The 20,577-nt window shown below is 53.3% G+C and overlaps 3 protein-coding genes across 3 annotated transcripts; 1 reads left to right on the top strand and 2 right to left on the bottom strand.

Annotated features, from left to right (window-relative positions):
* The first annotated feature begins 2,841 nt into the window (after positions 1-2,841).
* LOC101595136 (NADH dehydrogenase [ubiquinone] flavoprotein 1, mitochondrial) lies at positions 2,842-8,666 on the top strand. The gene is made up of 10 exons (XM_004656766.2): positions 2,842-3,010; positions 4,327-4,409; positions 4,483-4,653; positions 5,606-5,789; positions 6,623-6,812; positions 7,246-7,458; positions 7,624-7,790; positions 8,054-8,135; positions 8,270-8,415; positions 8,524-8,666. The coding sequence occupies exons 1-10, from the start codon at positions 2,939-2,941 to the stop codon at positions 8,608-8,610; spliced, it is 1,395 nt and encodes a 464-aa protein (XP_004656823.1). The 5' UTR covers positions 2,842-2,938; the 3' UTR covers positions 8,611-8,666.
* Positions 8,667-9,135: 469 nt separating this feature from the next.
* On the bottom strand, positions 9,136-12,558 carry LOC101605701 (double C2-like domain-containing protein gamma). Its single transcript, XM_004656484.2, has 10 exons — positions 12,315-12,558; positions 12,140-12,219; positions 11,994-12,065; positions 11,723-11,832; positions 11,500-11,635; positions 11,335-11,388; positions 9,724-9,878; positions 9,551-9,632; positions 9,346-9,442; positions 9,136-9,275 (listed from the first exon to the last, which is right to left on the bottom strand). The coding sequence occupies exons 1-10, from the start codon at positions 12,556-12,558 to the stop codon at positions 9,136-9,138; spliced, it is 1,170 nt and encodes a 389-aa protein (XP_004656541.1).
* A 5,106-nt stretch (positions 12,559-17,664) lies between these two features.
* LOC101605985 (nucleoside diphosphate-linked moiety X motif 8) lies at positions 17,665-19,265 on the bottom strand. Its single transcript, XM_045137314.1, has 4 exons — positions 19,072-19,265; positions 18,405-18,537; positions 18,044-18,121; positions 17,665-17,964 (listed from the first exon to the last, which is right to left on the bottom strand). Exons 1-4 carry the CDS (start codon positions 19,263-19,265, stop codon positions 17,737-17,739), a joined length of 633 nt encoding a protein of 210 aa, XP_044993249.1. The 3' UTR covers positions 17,665-17,736.
* Positions 19,266-20,577: the final 1,312 nt, after the last annotated feature.

Here is a 20,577-nt window from a genome sequence, read left to right as displayed (position 1 = left end):
ACCTCTGCCTCCCGAGTGCTGGGATTAAAGGCGTGCGCCACCACGCCCGGCTCTCTTTCATTCTTTAAAACTGTGTCTCACTATGTCGCCCTCGTTAGACCGGAATTCATTCTACAAATCAGGCTAGCCTCGAACTTGTAGCAAATCTCCTACTTCTGCCTCAGACCTCCCTTCTTTACTGCAGAAGCCGGGTGAGCAAGATGTTCCAGATGGATGGGGACTAAGTGGGAGGGGGTATGAGCAGTGGACTCCAGTATGAGGTCAGTTTTACAGCTACACCATGCGGGGCCACTCAGCACTGCGGCTATTCTGTCCACATCTGCTGACAGGAGTTCATCAAACCTGTGCTGCGCATGTGGGAGGATTAAGGGGATAACATGGTAAGTGCTTGGCACTGAGCCTGGCACCAAATGAGACAGGCTCCTGTCCCTCATTTTCTATTTCCCATCACCTCTGTCCCCTACACTTCTATCCAGGGCACCCCAGGTCATGATTTTCTTCAGTCCTAGTCCCCCTGACTCAGGGAGAAAGAGAGAGAAAAGGAATCCACCCTCTGGCCCCTTCCTGCTCCCCTTCCTCTACCCCCAAGGGAGGGCTCATGGACTCAAGTCTGAGCCCTGGATTAGTTGTGTAATCCCTGGCTCTGCATGGGCATCTCTTCTCTGCACAGAAGAGGGGGCTGGCTGCCCTACCAGGCTGTGAAACTTCAGGTTGGATTTGGGTGTTCTTGGTGCTTCTCTGGGGAGCCCAATTGGCATTCACAGTGACTGTTCCACGGCAGCTGGCCTTGCTGTGTACAGACCACTCAGGGAGAGAAAGCCTGGAATCAAGCACAGCTCTACCAGTCAGCAGCTTCCTGCCCGTGAACCAGGAAGGAAATTCCCCAGAGCCCCATTTCTTTCTTCCTTTTTTAAAAAATAATATTTTGTTATTTTAAAAACATTATTTATTTATTACAGAGAGAATGGGTGCACCAGCCACTGTAAACAAACTGCAAAAATGCATATACCCCCTTGTGCATCTGGCTTACATGGGTCCTCGAGAATCAAATCTGGATCCTTTGGCTTCACAGGAAAGCACCTTAACCGCTAAGCCATCTCTCCAGCCCAACTTTTTTCAAGTTCAAAATGGAGTTAACACCATTTGAGGCCACTATGGGGTGTGTATGAGAAAACAAGTGCGCATGAGTTTTGTAAACAGCACACGTCTAAGCCAGGTGTGATGGCACACACCCGCAATCCCAGCACTCAAGAGGCTGAGACAGGAAGATTGTAAATTGAGGGCAATCTGTGATACATAGCAAGACCCTATTTAAGAAAGGGGGGCTGGAAAATGGTTTAGCAGTTAAGGAGTTTACCTGCGAAGCCAAAGGACCTAGGTTTGAATCCCAGTGCCCATATGGAGCTGGATGTAAAAGGTGGCATGTGCGTCTGGAGTTCATTTGCAGTGGCTAGAGGCCCTGATGCACCCATTTTTTCTCTCTCTCTCTCTGTCTCTGAAATAAATAAAAATTAAAAGGTAATTATGGAGATGTCAATAATAAAATAAAATAGAGGGACTGGAAAGATGGCTTAGTGGTTAAGGCGCTTACCTGCAAAGCCTAAGAACCCATGTTCAACTCCCCAGATCCCTCATAAGCCAGACACACAAGGTGATGCATATGCAAGTTTGTGCATGTGCACAAGGTGGCACATGCATCTGGAGTTCAATTGCAGTGGCTGGAGGCCTTGGAGTGCTGATAGCCACATAAACACCCTATCGCCTAATGATTCCAGGAAGGGGTCTTGGGAGTGACAGTAGTAGTTTGGGCCTTGATGTCTTGCCAAGGAAGGGGTACTAGAGCCTTTAAATGACAAACTAGGGCTAAATTCCTAAGAATGTTGGGCTCATGCCAAGCTATGAAGCAGCAGAGCCAAGGGCTGAACCTCCAGGCAAGGAGTAGGAGAGCTTTGCAGAGCCAGCCAAAGATGGGCCCCAGAGGCTGGAAGGATGGCTTAGCGGTTAAGGTGTTTGCCTGCAAAGCCGGGTGACACAAGAGCCTGGAGTTCGTTTGCAGTGGCTGGAGGCCCTGGAGTGCCCACTCTCTCTCCCTCACTCCCTCCCTACCTCCTTCCCACTTTCTCTGTCAAATAAATATTATTGTTTGTTTTTTATTCATTTATTTTTATTTTCGAGGTAGGGTTTCTTTCACTCTAGCCCAGGCTAACCTGGAATTCACTATGTAGTCTCAGGGTGGCCTCTAACTCAGGGCAATCCTCCTACCTCTGCCTCTCAAGTGCTGGGATTAAAGGCGTGTGCCACCAAACCTGACCTAAATATTTTTTTAAATATTTCAAAAAAAGAAAAAGATGGGCCCCAGCCCAACCAGGACTCCGGGTATACTCTTCCCTGGGAAGACCAACGCAAAAAATCCCTGTCTGTCTCGGTGTCACTCGGATCTGGAGTTAATGAGCATTTTGCACACATAGATGCCGGGACCTAGCTCCTTTGCTTGCAGGTTTTCTGACAAAACAGCGTAATTTCAGCCAGGATCTGGCCTGATTCTCCCCCCAAGTCTCTTTCGTGCAGACGCACTAAACGCAGAGCCTGTAGGGTTCGGGAGAGGGCCATGTGGCGGCCTTGTTTACTAGAGTTTTTAAAAGTAGGGGTTGTACCCCAGGAAGCCCAGCAAACATCCATAACCTAAGAATGGGCCGGGTCGTTTGGACTACATCTCCCAGAGGCCCTTGCGCTAGACAAGTCACTTCCGGCCTCTGTGCTTACCTCCTAGTAGGCGGAGCCTAGGGCAGAGTTGAGTGGCGCAGGGGTGCCTGGGGGGGCCGCTGGGTCCGGCGCGCGTGACGCTCTTCCTGTGCGCCTCCTGGCGTCTGTGTGGCGCCGGCTCCTCAGCTCCGAGCTGTGAAGGTGACAGCGGGAGGTGACCGGCCTGGTCCCGGCTATGCTGGCGGCACGGCGGCTTCTCGGCGGGTCGCTCCCCGCTCGTGTATCAGTGCGTTTCAGCGGCGACACGGTGAGGCCCGGCCTGGCTTGGGCCCGGGATGTCTGCGGCCGGGTCTCTGCGCGCGCGGCCCCTCGGGTCGGTAATCCCTTCTGCAGAGCCCTCGCCTTCTTCCCGGCGAGGAAGGATGCCGCCCCGCCCGCGTCCCAACCCGAGGCTGATGCTCCCCAGTCTGGCTTGCCTTGTTTTACAGCCCCTGACCTAACGAGGAACTTTTTTTGCAAGTTGTGAGGAGTCCTAATTTCCCATTCCTTCCTCACAAGTGTTGCAGAATGTGAAAGGGTCATTGCCCCATTTTCCGAACGCAGAACGCAGCTTTGGGGCATGATACCTACCTACCGATTTCCTCGCCAGTGCTCTTCTCTCTCTAGTGACTAAAAACACTTTTTTTTCCCCTTTTTCCTCTGTGCAAGAAAAGAGTGCACTGTGTAGCCGAGGCTGACCTCGAACTATCAGTCCCAGATTCCCAAGTGCTAGGATTACAGACATACACCACACACCTGGGGAAAATTGCTTTTAAGGGGTTAAGAATGGAAGCCATACTCCTTTGAGTAACATACAATTCCAGTCTTCGCCTCTCAGTTTTTTTTCTCCTCTTGGGCCTCGAATCCCTTTTGTACCTGAGCCCCAGTGAAGTATTTTTAAAAATTATTTATTTGCAAGCATACGGAGAGAGAGAGAATGGGTACACCAGGGCCTCCAGCCGCTGCAAATGAACTCCAGATTTAGGTTTCATTGTGCATCTGGCTGAATATAATACTGGGGAATTGAACCCAGGTTGTTAGATTTTGCAGGCAAACGCCTTAACTATTGAGCCATTTCTGCAACCCGAGGTATTTCTTTTCTGTCAGTAAAGATATATTGCCTCTTCAGCGGAGTTAGGATAAAGACTAGTCTAGCCATGCTTTGGTCCAGTGGGAGAGCCAAACAAATTAAGCGCACACGTCTTGCTGAACTTGGGGAAGTTCATGGCCAGGCACAGACCAGGGCTTAGCAGGAAGTGTCTGCTGATTTTGGCTGTGTGGTCATAAGTTCTTTTTGCTCTGAGCCTCAGTTTCCTTCTTTGTAAACAGGAAGCTCTCATTCCTGTCTCTGGATCCTTGATAAATTGAGATTTGGGGCATGAAACGTTTAACCCAAACCCTGCTAAGTAGGACTTCGCTGAAATAAGTGGTAGTGTGGCAATGATGTTTCACATTTTTGAGGCCTCTGCTCTCTTTGTGGTCCAGTCTTCTGATGCAGGAGGATCCAAGAATTTATAGCTTCTACCCCAAGCTCTCATGTCCCCCAGAGCTCTGCTGGGCTTCCTGACCCTCTTATCTCTCCAGACAGCACCTAAGAAAACCTCATTTGGTTCGCTGAAGGATGAAGACCGGATCTTCACCAACTTGTATGGCCGCCATGACTGGAGGTGAGACTGTGCTCTTAGCCTCCTGGGTCCCTTAGCAGAGCTTCCTGTTCACAACCTTCTCCACACTGTTTAGGCTGAAAGGTGCTCAGAGTCGAGGTGACTGGTACAAGACAAAGGAGATTCTGCTGAAGGGCCCTGAGTGGATCCTGGGTGAGATCAAGACGTCGGGCCTGCGGGGCCGTGGGGGTGCTGGCTTCCCCACTGGCCTCAAATGGAGCTTCATGAATAAGCCCTCGGATGGCAGGTGTGTGGGAGGAAGCCTGAGATGTGCCTCAGGAAAGACTGCGGGTGTGCCTTTGGGTGGCCGAGACCCTGCACCTAGGGGCTGTTTTGTTAGAAACTGTAGCATGAATGAGTGGGGGAAATTTACCAGGCCATAAGCAGATAGATAGTACATAGAGTTCTTTTAGATGTCCTCAGGGGAGGTTCAACATATCGCAGTCAATCCAAGATTTTGATGTAGGCAGGCCTGTTTTTTTTTGTTTGTTTTTGTTTTTATTGAGGCAGTGTCTCACACTAACCCAGGCTGACTTCGAACTTGTAGTGATCCTCCTACCTCTGCCTCCTGAGTGCTGGAATCAAAGGCATGTACCACCATGCCTAGCTTGGCCTAATTATTTGAATCCAGCTTTCCCTTCTAGAACTCAGAGAGCTTTTGGAATTTTTTTCACATAGGGTCTCTAGCCCAGGCTGACCTGGAATTCACTCTGTATTCTCAGGATAGCCTGGAACTCATGGTGATTCTCCTACCTCTGCCTCCTAAGCGCAGGGATTAAAAGTGTGTGCCACCACGCCTGGCTTGAAATCTGGTATTTTTGAACTTCAATTTATACCCGAGTATACTTTTGGCCTGTACTTTGGTACCCAGAAAACAAATGGTAAAAGTCTGTCAGCCATAGAACTGTAGTGGAGGTTAAAGAGGTTCCTTGTGACTACAGCAGAATTTGGCTTTCAAGGGAAAGCACAGGGAGAGACATTGGGTTTGAGCAGAGCAAAAACCTTTCTTGTGATCATACATGAACTAGGCAGTGAGTTCCCTGTCATTTACGGTGAGCAAGCAGAGCCCCAGCACAGAGGCAGAGGATCAGGTGTTGAAAAACTGTCTTAGAGCTCTCCCTGAGTAGAGCAGGAGTGGCATGTGCTGGAGGGCTCAAGTGCTGGTAGGCCTGTAACCAGACATGCTTGTGCCCCCACAGGCCCAAGTATCTAGTGGTGAATGCTGATGAAGGGGAGCCGGGCACCTGTAAGGACCGGGAAATTATGCGCCATGATCCTCACAAGCTGGTAGAAGGCTGCTTAGTAGGGGGCCGGGCTATGGGTGCCCGGGCTGCCTACATCTACATCCGCGGGGAATTCTACAATGAGGCCTCCAATCTGCAGGTGGGCACACGGGAAAGATAGGCAGTACATTCACACCTCACCTGACCCTTTCCCTAGCAGAGCTATTCTTAGATGTTAGCAGAAGTTCTGTGGAGTCAAGCTGGCGTGGGGAGTGGGGGACAAGACTGGGGTGAGAGGCTTTGCTGGGGAGATGGCTCCATGGTCAAGAGCATGCTGTGCAAGCCTGAGGACTGGCGTTTGGATGCCCACAACCCATGTAAAGCCAGGCTGACTCACAGTGGCACATGCATCTATAGTCCCAGTGCACCTACAGCAATGGGAGGCAATCAGGAGAATACCAAAGTTCCTAGGAGAGCTACTCTGCTCTGTGCAACAGCAAACACACATACATACACGTGCAAAAGATACTGTTTGAAAGTAGGAGGAGACAACCAGCACCCCAAGATCGTCCTCTGACCTTCACACACATGCTGTGGCTCACCCATGCACACAGACATTAAAAGAGAAAGAAAGCCAGATGTGGTAGCCCACACCTTTAATCCCAGCACTCAGGAGGAGGTAGAGGTAGAAGGACCACTGAGTTGGGGGCAGACTGGGACTACAGAGTGAGTTCCAGGTCAGCCTGGGCTAGAGTGAGACCCTACCACAAAAAGAAAGGAAGGAAGGAAGGAAGGAAGGAAGGAGGGAGGGAGGGAAGGAGGGAAGGAAGAAAGAAAAGAAAAGAAGAAAGATTTGGCTTCAACGCTATCCTTCCTATGTGCTTCAGAGCTCAACTTAGGAAGTCTTCAAGGGCTCCATAACCCCTAGAATTACAGGATGACTCCTGGGTTAGGGTGGGCTGGGCTGGGAGTAACTCACACCTTGTCCCACAGGTGGCCATCCGAGAAGCCTATGAAGCAGGTCTGATCGGCAAGAATGCCTGTGGCTCTGGCTATGACTTTGATGTGTTTGTGGTCCGTGGAGCTGGAGCCTACATCTGTGGAGAGGAGACCGCACTCATTGAGTCCATTGAGGGCAAACAGGGCAAGCCACGCCTGAAGCCACCCTTCCCCGCAGATGTGGGTGAGACCCTACCTGGTCCTGGGCCTTTTCTTGGCTGTGCCTAGTGGAATCCTGGATCTGACCAGGTGCCCCTTGGGTGCACCTTCCTACAGTATTTCTGAGGGCTGGAGTGGGGAGGAGGAGCGTACTGAGAGAGAAGGGTGGTAATGACACAGGCTCCAATAGTGCCACCTGCAGTCCCTCAGCCTGCCAGAGCCGATGTCAGACCCCCACACCTCCTCCAGCCTGTGTCCTCTACCTGTTCTGGGAGCAGTGGTAAGATGGTATGCAGAAAAACAGCTCCCTTGGAATCTAGGCTCTAGTTCCAGTTGGGACAAGAGTGTCAGGAGATGAGAGTAGGAGCTGTCTGCTACGAGTAAGACATGAAATACCCATTACCAGGAAGCCTGTCCCACTCTCTGGCAGCCACTGATCTCTTTCCATTTCCGTGAAGGAGTGTTTGGATGCCCCACAACTGTGGCCAATGTGGAGACAGTAGCTGTGTCTCCCACCATCTGCCGTCGTGGAGGTTCTTGGTTTGCTGGCTTTGGCCGAGAACGTAATTCTGGTACCAAACTGTTCAACATCTCCGGCCATGTCAACCACCCTTGCACCGTTGAGGAGGAGATGTCTGTGCCTCTGAAGGAGCTGATTGAGAAGCATGCCGGTGAGGTGGGGGGCCATCGGGTGGGTTAGGCAGGGAGCATGACCACAAGGAGAGCGGGATGGGAGGGTCTCAGGAACCAGCCTGGGGACCAGGGGCTAACAGCTGTCCTGGCTCAGGCCTAGGCAGGTGTGCCAACCTCATCCCTTACCACCCTTGGGGTCCCAGGAGGTGTCACAGGTGGATGGGACAACCTCCTTGCTGTGATCCCTGGTGGCTCATCCACCCCACTGATCCCCAAGTCTGTGTGTGAGACGGTGCTGATGGACTTTGATGCACTGATACAGGCCCAGACAGGCCTGGGCACAGCTGCAGTGATCGTCATGGACCGCTCGGTAAGGGGCCCTTACGTCCCACCCAGTCTTCCTCACACTGGCCTGGGTGCTGTCTCTTCCCTGGACTTCTCTGAAAGCCCTCTAACCAACTCTCAGCTCCTGCAGCCTGAGATACTCCTGTGGTGAGAAAGTTGGTGACACAGGGGGTCCAAGGAAGCTGAAGAGGCCCAAATGCTGGAATTGAGGGCCAGGGCGTTGCTGGGGGGCTAAGGCCAGGCTTCTGTTTGGCTGTGCACCTACTCACTGCCCCTTGGATCTCATAGACGGACATCGTGAAAGCCATAGCCCGCCTCATTGAATTCTATAAGCACGAGAGCTGTGGGCAGTGCACCCCATGCCGTGAAGGTGAGCATCTGGTCAGGTTAAGGTTCAGTGGTTGAGCTGCTCTTAGCCTCTCCCTGCCACATGGCCTGCACCCGCTAATGCTATCCCACTCCTTGGCGGGGATCCTCAGGCCCCTCTTGCTGCTCTGGCTGCAGGTGTGGACTGGATGAACAAGGTAATGGCTCGCTTCGTGAAGGGGGATGCCCGGCCAGCTGAGATCGACTCCTTGTGGGAGATCAGCAAACAGATAGAAGGCCACACCATTTGTGCGCTGGGTGATGGGGCTGCCTGGCCAGTGCAGGTACTTACTGCCTTGCTGTGTGGTACCGTGGGCAGGTGCCACTGAGAGCACAGGACATTGAAGGAATTTTGGACCCTGCTTTATACAGTACTTCCCTTCCCCTCCTAGGGTCTGATTCGCCACTTCCGGCCAGAGCTGGAGGATAGGATGCAGAGGTTTGCCCAGCAGCACCAATCCTGGCAGGCAGCCTCTTGAACCTTTGCCATGCTGCCTCGTCCTTTTGGGACAATAAAGTGTCACCCACTCTCCAATCACAGCTTGTCTCACTTTGTTCTTCATGTACTCCTTGTGGAGGTATGGTCCCTCAGTTGGTGTGGGGGCAGGGTGAGGTGGGGTTGCAAGGCCTGGGCCTGACCCAACTTTTTTTGTGGCATTAGGAAATCAAACCTGGGCCTTTGGGCATGCCTGATGAGCACTCTGGCACTAAGCTACATCCCCAGACCTTAGGACTGGCCCAGTGCAGGCCTCTTGGGAGTGGGAAATAGGAGAACATGGCCTGGTCTGTTCTGTGAGGTGTTCGCAAGGAAGGGTGGACATGGCAGGAGAAAGGACAAGCTCCAGTCTAGCCGGAAGCAGATGTTTATTTTGGCTTTGTGATTCAGTATGAGGTGGATGAAGGTAGAAGCAGAAATGGGCAGAGCATATAGGGCAGCCCTGGTGCTCCTTCCAGTCATGGCGTATGTCTTGGCAGCTGGGATGGGACTGCAAGCAGGAAGGGCCCTATGCTGGTTGGTTGCCAAGCTGGGGGAGCACGCCGTCCAGTGGGTGCCACAGCTCCAGCCGGCGGTCACTTTGGCCCAGGCACTCACGCCAGTGACGCAGGCGCTCTCCACTGGCCTGGCCACTCAGTTGCACCCCACCTGCAGGGGGATGGGTCATTGCCAGCAGGGTCTCATGAGGCCTTCCCCAGCACCCCACAGTCCTGCTCACCGATGAAGTCGTCAGCTGTGCCCAGGTCGTAGTCCCACACAGACACCAGCAGCGCCTTCTGGGCCAGTTCCTCCCGAGGGCCTGCATAGAAGAATTCCTGCAAGGACAAGGGCAGGAAGGGGAGGCAGGTCCATCACATCTTTAGCAGCAGGCTTTTGGTAAACTAGGACCAAGCTTGGCTGAGACCTTCCTAGCTTTGGCCCACCTCATTGAACTCAGGGTTCAGTGTCTTCCTCCGAACACTGGTCTTGTATTTGGATTTCTTCCCTAAACTTGGGTGCAGGAAACTGGAGGGGAAGATGGCTGGGTTAAGGATGGCCCGGGAGAGTTAAGGAACCATCCCCTCACCCTTCCAGCCTCCCCACCATTCCCACTCACAGGCGGACAAAGGGGTCGGAGTAGCCGTTGGCATCCATAGGGGCCAGGTGTGCGCAGCGCAGCACGCCCACCAGCAGGCCACCGCGCTGGGAGCTGTAGCACAGGGACAGCAGGATGCGCCCGCGTTCCTCTCCAGCCATCCCCTCCACCTCCACCTCCTGCGGGTGCAAGCTGTGGTCAGACCCCAGTCATCCCAAAGCCCACACCCTCTAAGGTCCAGGCCCCGGATATGAGAGTTCAAACAGCTAGAGAGAAACAGGGCCACTGATTTCTTTTCCCAGAGCTACTTGCCCAATGGCCTGGGAGAGGGCTTATTGGTCAGCATGTCTTTGTCATGGAGAGGAAGGGATCTGATGGTCTCTGAATACCACAGCCATGCCAGGAGCCTAAGTGGCATTCAACAAATGCCCATAGGCACCCTGGCAGCACCAGCCTGGTGGCTTGGGCATGGGGGTCCACCACCTCACAGGCCTGAGTTTAGCTAATTGTAGCTGCAGCAACTTTTGGTTCCACTAGGGGGCAGGACACCCCATGTTAGAGGAGCCGGTGGAGGGCCTACCCCAGCCTCTGAGGCTGTTCTCTGCTTGGAGGGATAGAGGTCTTCAACTATAAAACCCACCCTCGCCAGGCATGGCAGTGCATGCTTTTGATCCCAGCCCTATGGAGGCTGAGGTAGGAGGGTCGCTGTGAGTTCAAGGTCACTTGGGATACAATGTGAGTTCTGAGGCAGCCTGGGCTAGACTGAGACACTGCCTTAAAACAACAAAACGCCTACCCTCTTCAGGTCCACTGGCTGGCAGATCAGATTATGTATACCCCTCTGCTCCCACCCTAGGGGGAGATTTGACTGCGGAGACCTGAACTGCCTCACCACATGCAGGACCACTCCACAGCAGCCTCCATGTGCATGGTGTCTGGGACTGGCGATCACTGTCACAGGCTGTTCCAGTGATGTCCACCACCAAGTGGGGCTCATGAGCCTGGGCTTAGCTAATTGGCAACTGCAACAACCTTTGATTCCACTAGGGGGCGGGACACACTGCCCATGCCATGCTGGCAGAGAAGAGGGTGGTGGGCCTGATCCCAGCCTCTGGTGCTGTCCTCCCCTGCGGTGCCACTCAGTTCTGGCTAGGTCTTTGGTCTCAGGTAGGGTTGGAAAGAGCTGCTTTCATTCCTCCTGAGAAGGATCTATCTCTAGTGACCCCAGAAGTGGCCCCCACACAGCCCCAGAGTCAGACAAGCAGAAAGCCCAGCCCACCTCTTCTGTCTTCTGTCTTGACCAGCCCTCCCACTTGTAGCCCCAAACACCACTTATTTCGGTCTCTGCTAGAATGCTGGGTCCCTGTCTGCCTATGTCCCCAAGAGCTCTACAGGACTGTCCCAGCACCTCCCCCCCCCCACACACACCTTCAGGTTTTCCTGGCTTAGCCATTGGGGCCCTAGCAGTTCCCCAGGCTCAGAGAACTTGTGAGAGATGACTTCAAATTCTCCCAAGCCTGCCAGGGCCTGGACCCCTGTCCAGCTCACCTATGCCCCTGCTTGACCCACTTGAGCCTGGGCTGTCCAGGTCTGCCTGCCCCGATTCCTGTTCAATCCAGCTATCCTACCCACCTCTTCATACAGGGACATGCCACGGGCTGTGTCCAGGCTCTTGGGCCTCTTGGTCTGAAAAAGCAGAGCCCCTGGTCAGCTGGCCACCCAGCCTTCCCAAACCCTGTTGCCTCATCACAAGGCTCCTAGCTCTGCAGCCTCACCCCTTGCCCCAGCCCCACTCACCAGCCTCCGCTTCTCCAGACAGACGTCAAAACTCCTGGCTCGGTTGGGCACCAGCTTCCTCAGGGGTACCCTCAGCTCACCCAGTGGGGGTGCATGCTTCCTGCGCCGTAACCGTGGGTCTTCACACACACACAGCCTGGTGGCCCGCCACCCTGGTTAGACCTAGCCATATGAGCCCCATTCTCTTGCCCTGCCCCCCTTGTGTCCCGGGCTGGATTCTCACCGCAGGGTCTTGCGCCCAGCATCCTGACGCGTGAAGCCATGATAGGTGAGCGTTTCCTCCCAAACAGGCCCACATGAGCCCCGAACTGTGCGTGTCCGAAGCTGGCTGGCCTAGGGGAAACCATGCAGTTGTGTCAGATACTTATCCTGGCCCCTCTGCCCTGCCTTCTTGATCCCAGCAACTGAGAGATCCAGTACTTGGGAGTAAGGGGCAAAGCAGCGCTACTGGGTGCTCCCTAAGGGCAGCAATAGGAGTTTGGCCTTGCCCTCACCTTGTTGGCTCCTGGCAGTAAGTTGGCCTTAACATACGTGTCCAAGGATCCTGAGGCCAGTGGCTTGAGGCCCTGGGAACAGACAATGGATGTGAGGAAGGCCTGTGGCCCAGTCCTTGTGCCAGAGATCCTTTCCCCATCCTCACCTTGGCACGATGGGCCGTGCAGTGCAGGGCGCTGTTGTCTGCATCAAAGAGAAGCGTGAACTCCAGGGTGCCCAGGGCAGCTAAGGGCAGGTGACAGCCAGAGTCAGCCCTCTCCCCCATGGCACAGTGTCACCTGCCCTGGAATAAGTGTCCCCTCATTCCTTCCTCTACTCACTGCTGTCGTCTGAGTCCCCCTCTGGCTCTGGGTTGGGCTGTGGCTGGGGAGCAGAGCGGATGGCGGGGCTGGCCGCAGCGTGCCGGTCTGGGGGGCGCAGCACTGGCTCCAGGAAGGGGTAGAAGTGCGGAAAGTAGTCCGAAATGAGGCGGATGGGCCGGATGGGACCCGGGCTCACGTCGATGGCCATGTGTTCCTGCATGCTCACCCGCTGCCGCGTGCGCGCCGGCCCGGTGCCCGCCATGAGGGCTGGGATGTGGGGGCTTGGCTCAGAGAAACCCCCCACTACGGGCGCGGGGGACGCACCTGGCCACCGAGACGGAGCGAGGAAGCATCGCGAAGGTCGCTCAGAGGTCCTAGGTCAGAGCACGAGGTCCTAAGGCTAAGGGGGGGGCAGGCTGGAGGCACCCCCTGGAGGGTGGGCCTGGAGTCAGTCCCTGGGTCCTTACCCTCCTAGGGCTGCACCACCCGGCCTGGTTGGCTGCTGCTGGCGCTGGGTGTGCGCATGGGGCGGCAGAGCTGGTGACCGAGGTTACCCATCTGAGCGAGGCTGTGAGCTCGCACCTTCCCTTCCCTGGTGCTGGGGGCTCAGCTGCCCCTCCTGCCTCTACCCCTTTCACACACTAGCAAACAGAGTTATTTTTACCATCGTCACGCGGTCGATCCTGCTACCAGGTGAGGAGGCTGCAGGGCCAGAGGTGACAAAGTGGGGTGTGTGGGTGTTGGTAGGGTAGTGGGGGGGGGTATCAGGTAGGTGAGAAGAGTGGGCAAGGAGGTGATGGGGGGTTGGAAGTGGGATGGGGGCTTATGCTGAAGCAGTGGGTGCTAGGTGGGGGACTGCAATCCAGTCCTCTCGAAGTAGCTGGCTAGAGATCACACCACCCTTCCATCCTGTCTCCTGGCTCGGAAAATAATCCTAACAACGTGCGTCTTCTCGCCCCACCAGCCATGCTCCCTTGGCTCTTGGTGGTCTTCTGTGTAGTGGGCTGGCCCACGGCTTGCTTCAGCTCCCGGGGAACTCTATCCTTTCAGCTCCCGGGGAATTTCTGATCAGCAACTTTCTCCAGGATTGGCCTTAGTCCTGTGGGACTGCCCAGGGAGCTCTCTGGCTCTAACTGCCCAGCCTTCCCTCCCCTTCTACTAGGTGGTTGCTTATTATTTATTTATTTATGGGTTTTTTTTTCGAGGTAGGGTCTTGCTTTAGTCCAGGCTGACCTAGAATGTAGACTATGTAGTCTCAGGTTGGCCTTGAACTCATGGTGATCCTCCTACCTCTGCCTCCCAAGTGCTGGGATTAAAAGTGTGTGCCACCATGCCAGGCTCTATTATTATTTGTGTGTGTGTGTGTGTGTTGCTGTTAAGATAGGGTCTCACCATGTAGCCCAGACTGACCTCAAACTCCCCATCCTGCCTCTGCCTCTAGAGGACTAGGGTTATAGATGTGTGCCACTACACGTGGCTTGTTCTTTTATTATTATTTGTATTTATTTATTTATGTGTGTATGGGCCTCTTGCCACAGCAATCAAATGCCAAGTGCATGTGCACCCACCTTTATTTATTTATTTATTTTGCACCTGGCTTTATGTGGGTGGCTTGGGAATTGAACATGTGCCGACAAGCTTTGTAAGCAAGAGCCTTTAACCACCTGCTTGTTCTTTTACTTATTATTCTGAAATTTTTATCTGTAAGTTAACGTGTGTGTGTGTGTGTGTGTGTGTGTGTGCTCGTGCATGCACGTATGTAGAGGGAAGACAACCTTAGAGTGTGGTCCTCTCCTTCCAGCTTCGTTTTGAGATGGTTTCTTGTTGCTTTGTAGCTGCTAGCTGGTCTCTGAGCTTCTGGATTTTCCTGGCTCTGCCTCCACTGGGACCACAAATGCTTATGTCCAGCTTTACATAGGTCTGGGAAATTGAACCCTGGCTGGCAGGCTCGCAAGCAAGAGCCTTTAACTGATGTACCATCTTCCCAGCCTATTATCTATCATCTATCTATCTATCTATCTATCTATCTATCTATCATCTATCTATCTATCTATCTCAGAGTGGCCTCGAACTCATGGTGATTTTCCAGAGTGCTGGGGTTAAAGTTCTGTGCCACTAGACCTGGCCTCAAATCCACTTTTTGTTGTTGTTTTTTCAAGGTAGGGTCTTGCTCTAGTCTAGGCTGACCTTGAATCCACTATGTAGGCTCAAGGTGGCCTTGACCTCATGGCAATCCTACCTCTGCCTCCTAAGTGCTAGGATTAAAGGCGTGTGCCACCACGTCCTGCTCTCAAATCCACTTTTTTTTTTCTCTTTTCTTCTAAAATGGATGTGTCAGGACCTCTTGCCACTGCAAACAAACTCCAGATGCATGCACCACCTTATGTATCTAGTTTTACATGGGTACTGGGGAATCAAACCCAGATCATTAGGCTTTATAGGCAAGCACCTTAACCACTGAGCAACCTCCCCAGCCCTCAAATCCACTTTTTGTTTGTTTGTTTTTCAAGGTAGGGTCTCACTCTAGCCCAGGCTGACCTGGAACTCATTCTGTAGTCTCAGGGTGGAACTCACAGAGATCCTCCTACCTCTGCCTCCCAAGTGCAGGGATTAAAGGCACCACCACTCCTGGCTTTCACTTTTAACAATGCATTTATTATTATTATTTTGGTTTTTCAAGGTAGTGTCTCACTAGTGTAGCCCACGCTGACCTGGAATTCACTATGTAGTCTCACTGTGGCCTTGAACTCATCCCAAGTGCTGGGATTAAAGGCCCAGCTAACAATCCATTATTAATGCAGCTGTTTCATGCCACTGTGCATAGGTCAATGAAGCTCATTTCCCTAACTGAAACTTTACCCTTTGGCCAACATCTCTCCCCCATCCCTCAACTACTGTCTGGTAACTGCTGTTCTGCTATCTACTCCCATGTTTTCAACTTTCTTAGGTTCCACAGCGACTATGGTCACACCATATCTGTCTCTTATCTGAGTGTCCTCACTATTATAGTTCCAGCTGGCCTCGAAACCTTGACCTTTCTGCCTCAGCCTATTTGTTTTGTGGTTACTGAGTTAAGTTCTTTGAATAATCTGGCTACTAGCCCCTTTCCAGGTGTATGGCTTTCAGACATCTACCCTGACCTGTGGGCTGTGACCTCACCATTCTTTCCTTTGCTCTTTGGTTTGATCCATCCCACAATGCTTTTGCTGCCTGGGCTTTCAGAGTCCTGGCAACATAATCCTTGCTCAGACCAATGCCCAGAGCACTTCCCTGTGGGTCTGCACTGAATTGGATTGAAGTCTCTAACTCATTTTGTGTTTGATGTGACCCTCTGTTGTTCATCTTCCTCCCTAAGCCTATGATTCAGGCCCTGCTGGTCACTGGAGTTTAAATTCAGCAGATAACTCACAATAGTCTCCAAGAGCATGTGACTGAGGTGGGGCAATGAAACGTGGGTTGGACTGTCTGGATGAGAAAAACTGCTTAAGAAAATATATTTTCTAAAAAGTTAAATTAAAAAAAATTTTTTTTTGTTTTGTTTTTTGAGGTAGGGTCTCACTCTAGCCCAGGCTGACCTAGAACTCACTATTAGTCTCATGGTGGCCTCGAACTCACAGTGATCCTCCTACCTGTGCCTCCCAAGTGGTGGGATTAAAGGCATGCACCACCATGCCTGGCAGAAAAATATTTTTATAAATATTTTATTTGTTTTATTTGCAAGGAGAGACAGAAAGAATAGGTATGCCAGGGCATCTAGCCACTGCAAATGAACTTCAGATGCATGTACCACTTTGTGTATCTGGCTTTATATCGGTAGTGGAGAATCAAACTTGGTTGTTTGAGTTTTGCAGGCAAGTGCCTAAACCAGACAGCCATCTCTCCAGCCCCAAGGGGGGAAAATAATATAAATATAATTTTTTTTTTTTTTTTTTGGTTTTTCGAGGTAGGGTTTCACTCTAGCTCAGGCTGACCTGGAATTCACTATGTAGCCTCAAGGTGGCCTCGAACTCATGGCAATCCTCCTACCTCTCTGCCTCCCGAGTGCTGTGATTAACGGCGTGCGCCACCACACCCAGCTCAAGAAAATATTTTTATTTGAGAGACAGAAAATGGGCATGCCAGTGGCGCCTTCCACTACATATGAACTCCAAACACATGTGCCATTTTGTGTACCTGGCATTACATGGGTACTGGAGAATGGAGAATCTAACTTCTAACTAAGCCTTCAGGCTTTGCAAGCAAGTACCTTTGACCACTGAGCCATCTCTGTAGCTTCTTTTTTTTTTTGTGGTAGGGTCTCACTGTAGCCCAGGCTGACCTGGAATTCACTATGTAGTCTCAGGGTGACCTCAAATTCACATTGATCTTCCTACCTCTGCCTCCCAAGTGCTGGGATTAAAGGCATGCACCACCATGCCCAGCTTTGTAGGCCCTTTTTTTCTTTTCTTTCTTTCTTTCTTTTTTTTTTTTTTTGAGGTCGGGTCTCACTGTAGCCCAGGCTGACCTGGAATTCACTATGTAGTCTCAGGATGGCCTTGAACTCATGGCTACCTCATTCCTACCTCTGCCTCTAGGGTGCTGGGCTTAAAAGTGCATGCTACCACACCCAGCTGCATTTTCCTTTTGATGGTTTGCTGGTGTCATGTCACCCTAGAGCTGTCGCCCTCTCATCTCACATCAATGGACTAGAGACAACCCCTTCAGAACGAGGTCACAGGAATGGAGAGGGAGTCTTGCCTGAAAGTAATTACTCCCAGAATCTATGATCATCATTCCTTCTCAGGCAGACAGCTGGTAGGTATAGTTTTCTAGTGCGCGCCCTGGCCAGTCCTGCCTACATCTGCTCATACCACCCTGTCAGAGTCAACCACTTCCCTCAACTATTCCAGAACCCTGGTCTACATCCTTGGTGTATTATTCCACTGCTATTTATCTGTGGTTGATTAACGTAAAGAAACACTATCATCTGGTCCAACCTTGACCCACATCTGGTACGCAGCAGGGTTCAGTGTGTTGGAATTTTGCTGCAGTTCCTAGGGAGTGGGTACATACTTCAGCCTGGGTTTCCAGAGCCCAACACAAGAGAGGACAGGAAGTGTACAGTTCTGGAGTCAGAGACTCAGCTCGCATTACAGCCTTGGGCAGCCTTGTTTAAGGAAGCCATCCTCCCCAATAGCACTGTTCCACCAGCCAGGGGCAACTCTGAGGCAGAGCTGTAAGAGGGTGAGCTCAAATGACTTCTTGTATCTAGACCACAGAAAGTGCCCCCTCCTGTGAGGATAAGTGTGACTGTTCTGGGAACCCCAGCCAGGGATCTCACATCTAACCAAGGTCAAGGCCTCCATACAGAAGATGCAAGATCGCAGAGTTGTCAAAACACTCTTTAATCAGTCTCACAGAGGTCTGACCAGGTGAAGGCAGAGGTGCTCATGACCAGGCCTCAGCCACCGGCCAGCTGAGGGAAGAATAGGCGAGGCTGGTAAGCACCAGGGGCCAGCAGCTGAAGGGTGAACTCGGTGATGACAGCCGTGAGCCCCCAGACACGGTGTGGCCCATGCAGGAAGACGGGCAGTGTGTATTGGAAGTGGCCACCTTGGCAGAAGTGGGTATAGCCCTGATTCTGTGCCTGTAGCAGGTGTGTCAGGGGCAGCACAAACACCTCATCCACCTGTAGAGATAAGGCAGAGAAGGTAGACAGAAGACTGCCCCTGTGGTCCAGCCTGGTCCCCTACAGCCCCTTGATTTACCTCTTGGGGATTAGGCCTGAGGTTCTGTGGATCCAGTGGGCCCACGCTGGCAAGCACCGGTATTATGATGGCTTTTCCCTGGGATGGAAATAGAGTGGGCAATCAGGAAAAGCAGGCCTGAGAAGGACCATGCCCACTGACCCCTGCTGCCTGACTCAGAGCCCCAAATGCCTTGGAACCTCCTCCCCTTCCCTGTAGCACCCTAACCGCCCCCCCCCCCACACCTGTTATCCAAGTTCAGGAGCAATGCTGTCCACCCGCAATGTTTTCCCAACATCATCCCAGAGCACAGCTGGCTGGCCCGCTTCTTCCCCCAAGGCACCGAATCAGTGAGGGGATGACGGTGGCCTCAGTGGCTCACCTTGTCATACACAGGCTTCAGGACACCCCAGACCTGCTCCTCGGGTACTTCCAGGCCCAGCTCCTCCTGAGTCTCCCGCAGGGCTGTGTGTATCACATCCTGGTCAGCTGGATCACACTTACCGCCTGGGAAACTGGATAAGCAACTGTGTGGGTCTTTAGGTTCTTGGGCCCATGGAGGAGTGGAAGTCTCGGCCTGGGCAGAACAACGACCTACCTAAGCTTAGTCTGCCTCCGTCCTAGTTTGCTGTGAGGTCTGGACTTTACCTCTCTGCATTAAGTAAGGGAGGCCCTGGTGGCGCAGGTTAGGACATGGAGGTCAGGAAGCAGGGTGAGAAGATGCTGGGACTCAAGACACCCCAGTTGGGCTTATGGTATCCCAGTGTAACCCCAGGTTATGCTCAATTCCCGTGGAGGATGGGACCAAGGAGGACAGCGACGGCCCCCGCGCGTCCTTGGCTCCGGGACTCAGCTCTCTATAGTCGCCGGTAGGAGGCGGAGTATTGTTATTTTGGAGAGGAAGAAAAGAGTGGTGGTGGGGGGGGAGGGAGTCTGCCCAGATCCACTTTGCAGAGGGGGAACCGAGGCTCGGGCGTCGCCCAAGATCCCTGAGGTCCCGGGGCTCAGCGGCCTCCGGCGGCCGAGAAAGGGGTTCCCGGCCGGTGTACCTGACGTCCCCCTTGTGCCTGCCAGCCAGGCGGCTGGAGCGCAGCGTGTACAGCAGCGCCGGGGCCCCGCGCACCAGGCACAGCGGCACGAGCACCGCGGCCGCCGCGGGCCGCGCGCGGAGCCGGGCCGTGGTCCCCGCCAGCAGCCGCCGGCAGCGCCGCTCGCCCTCCGCGGACAGGCAGTCGGTCAGCATGTCCCGGACAGCCGGGAGGGACACCCGGGGCGCCGGCCGGAGAGGGCGGCGGGGCGGGGCGGGGCCTCAAGAGGGAACCGGAAGTGGGCGTTCCCGCGGGAGGTCGGGGGCGGGGCCTCGGCCCCTAGCGCGGAGGGGCGTGACACCGAAGGGCTGTGTCTGGTCAAGTACGGTTCTGGGTGGGCGTGGCCTGTGCGGGAGGGTTCTGCCTGTCATAGTGATGGGAGTTCCTGCCAGTGTTTGACCGTGGTGGTCGAGTCCTTTACCCGCCCCTCCCCCCCCAGGTACGGTCTCACTCTGGTCCAGGCTGACCTGACCTGGAATTCACTGTGTAGTCTCATGCTGGCCTCGAACTTACGGCGATCCTCCTACCGCTGCCTCCCAAGTGCTGGGATTAAAGGCGTGCACCACCATGCCCGGCTCTTTGTTTTTTAATTTAATTTATTCATTTGAGAGAGAAGGAGGGGGAGGGAGACAGAGAATGGGCGCACCAGGGCCTCCTGGCGTTGCAAGCAAAACTCCAGACGCACGTGCCACCTTGTGCATCTGGCTTATGTAGGTCCTGGGGAATCGCACATGAGTTCTTTGGTTTTGCAAGCAAGTGCCTTAACTGCTAAGCCATCTCTCAAGCCCCATGGCTGGGTCCTTTTAACCTTGGCGTTCTGGAGTAGGCTTGTCTGGCTGCTGAGGGTCAGTTGGGCCCGGGGTCCCGAGTTCATAGGAAGAGCTTCAGGATGTACAGTTGAAGTCTCTTGGGGATGCTCAGCTACAGGAGGGCGGAGGACCAAATGGCACCCCCCACACACACACCACACAGCAAACCTTTGCCTCTCGCACTGCAGGGGACCGGACTCCAGCCATTGGCCACTGAGCTTTTCTCCCATCCTGCCTAGAGTCTTTTTTTAAAATTTAATGTTTCGATTATTTACTTATTTGAGAGAGAGAGAAAGAGGGACGGACGGGAGAGAGGAAAAGGCAGAGAAGTGAGAATGGGCACGCCAGGGCCTCCAGCCACTGCAAGCGAACACCAAACTCCAGACGCATGCACCACCTTGTGCATCTGGCTTATGTGAGTACTGGGGAATCAAACCTGGACGTTGCAGGCAAGCGCCTTAACGGCTAAGCCATCTTTCCAGCCCCTGCCTACAGTCTTGATTGAATCTCTACAATTATTACTTCCCTCCTTACTTACCCTAACCTCTGAGTGCCCCGCAGTCTCCTGTGTCCCAACCCTCCCCACCAACCCCAAACTATAGAGTAACAATGTCAACCATACTTGGCCATGTGACAAGAGCAGGTTCCAGGCCTCATT

Source organism: Jaculus jaculus, chromosome 1 (genome assembly GCF_020740685.1).
Source record: "Jaculus jaculus isolate mJacJac1 chromosome 1, mJacJac1.mat.Y.cur, whole genome shotgun sequence".
Taxonomy (NCBI): domain Eukaryota; kingdom Metazoa; phylum Chordata; class Mammalia; order Rodentia; family Dipodidae; genus Jaculus; species Jaculus jaculus.
Note: the sequence above shows the minus strand (reverse complement) of the source record. Positions and strands in the feature narration are given on the sequence as shown.

Excerpts from the sequence above, each read along its gene's own strand:
- LOC101605701 (XM_004656484.2), bottom strand. The coding sequence starts at position 12,558 with ATGGCGGGCACCGGGCCGGCGCGCACGCGGCAGCGGGTGAGCATGCAG. Across the intron at positions 11,833-11,993 it reads TACTGCCAGGAGCCAACAAG|GCCAGCCAGCTTCGGACACG; the intron begins GTGAGGGCAAGG and ends GGTTTCCCCTAG. Across the intron at positions 11,636-11,722 it reads GCTGGGCGCAAGACCCTGCG|GCTGTGTGTGTGTGAAGACC; the intron begins GTGAGAATCCAG and ends GCGGGCCACCAG.
- LOC101605985 (XM_045137314.1), bottom strand. The coding sequence starts at position 19,265 with ATGCTGACCGACTGCCTGTCCGCGGAGGGCGAGCGGCGCTGCCGGCGG. Across the intron at positions 18,122-18,404 it reads TGAAGCCTGTGTATGACAAG|GGAAAAGCCATCATAATACC; the intron begins GTGAGCCACTGA and ends TTTCCATCCCAG. Across the intron at positions 17,965-18,043 it reads TCAGGCCTAATCCCCAAGAG|GTGGATGAGGTGTTTGTGCT; the intron begins GTAAATCAAGGG and ends TTATCTCTACAG.
- LOC101595136 (XM_004656766.2), top strand. The coding sequence starts at position 2,939 with ATGCTGGCGGCACGGCGGCTTCTCGGCGGGTCGCTCCCCGCTCGTGTA. Across the intron at positions 4,654-5,605 it reads AATAAGCCCTCGGATGGCAG|GCCCAAGTATCTAGTGGTGA; the intron begins GTGTGTGGGAGG and ends GTGCCCCCACAG. Across the intron at positions 8,416-8,523 it reads GGGCTGCCTGGCCAGTGCAG|GGTCTGATTCGCCACTTCCG; the intron begins GTACTTACTGCC and ends TTCCCCTCCTAG.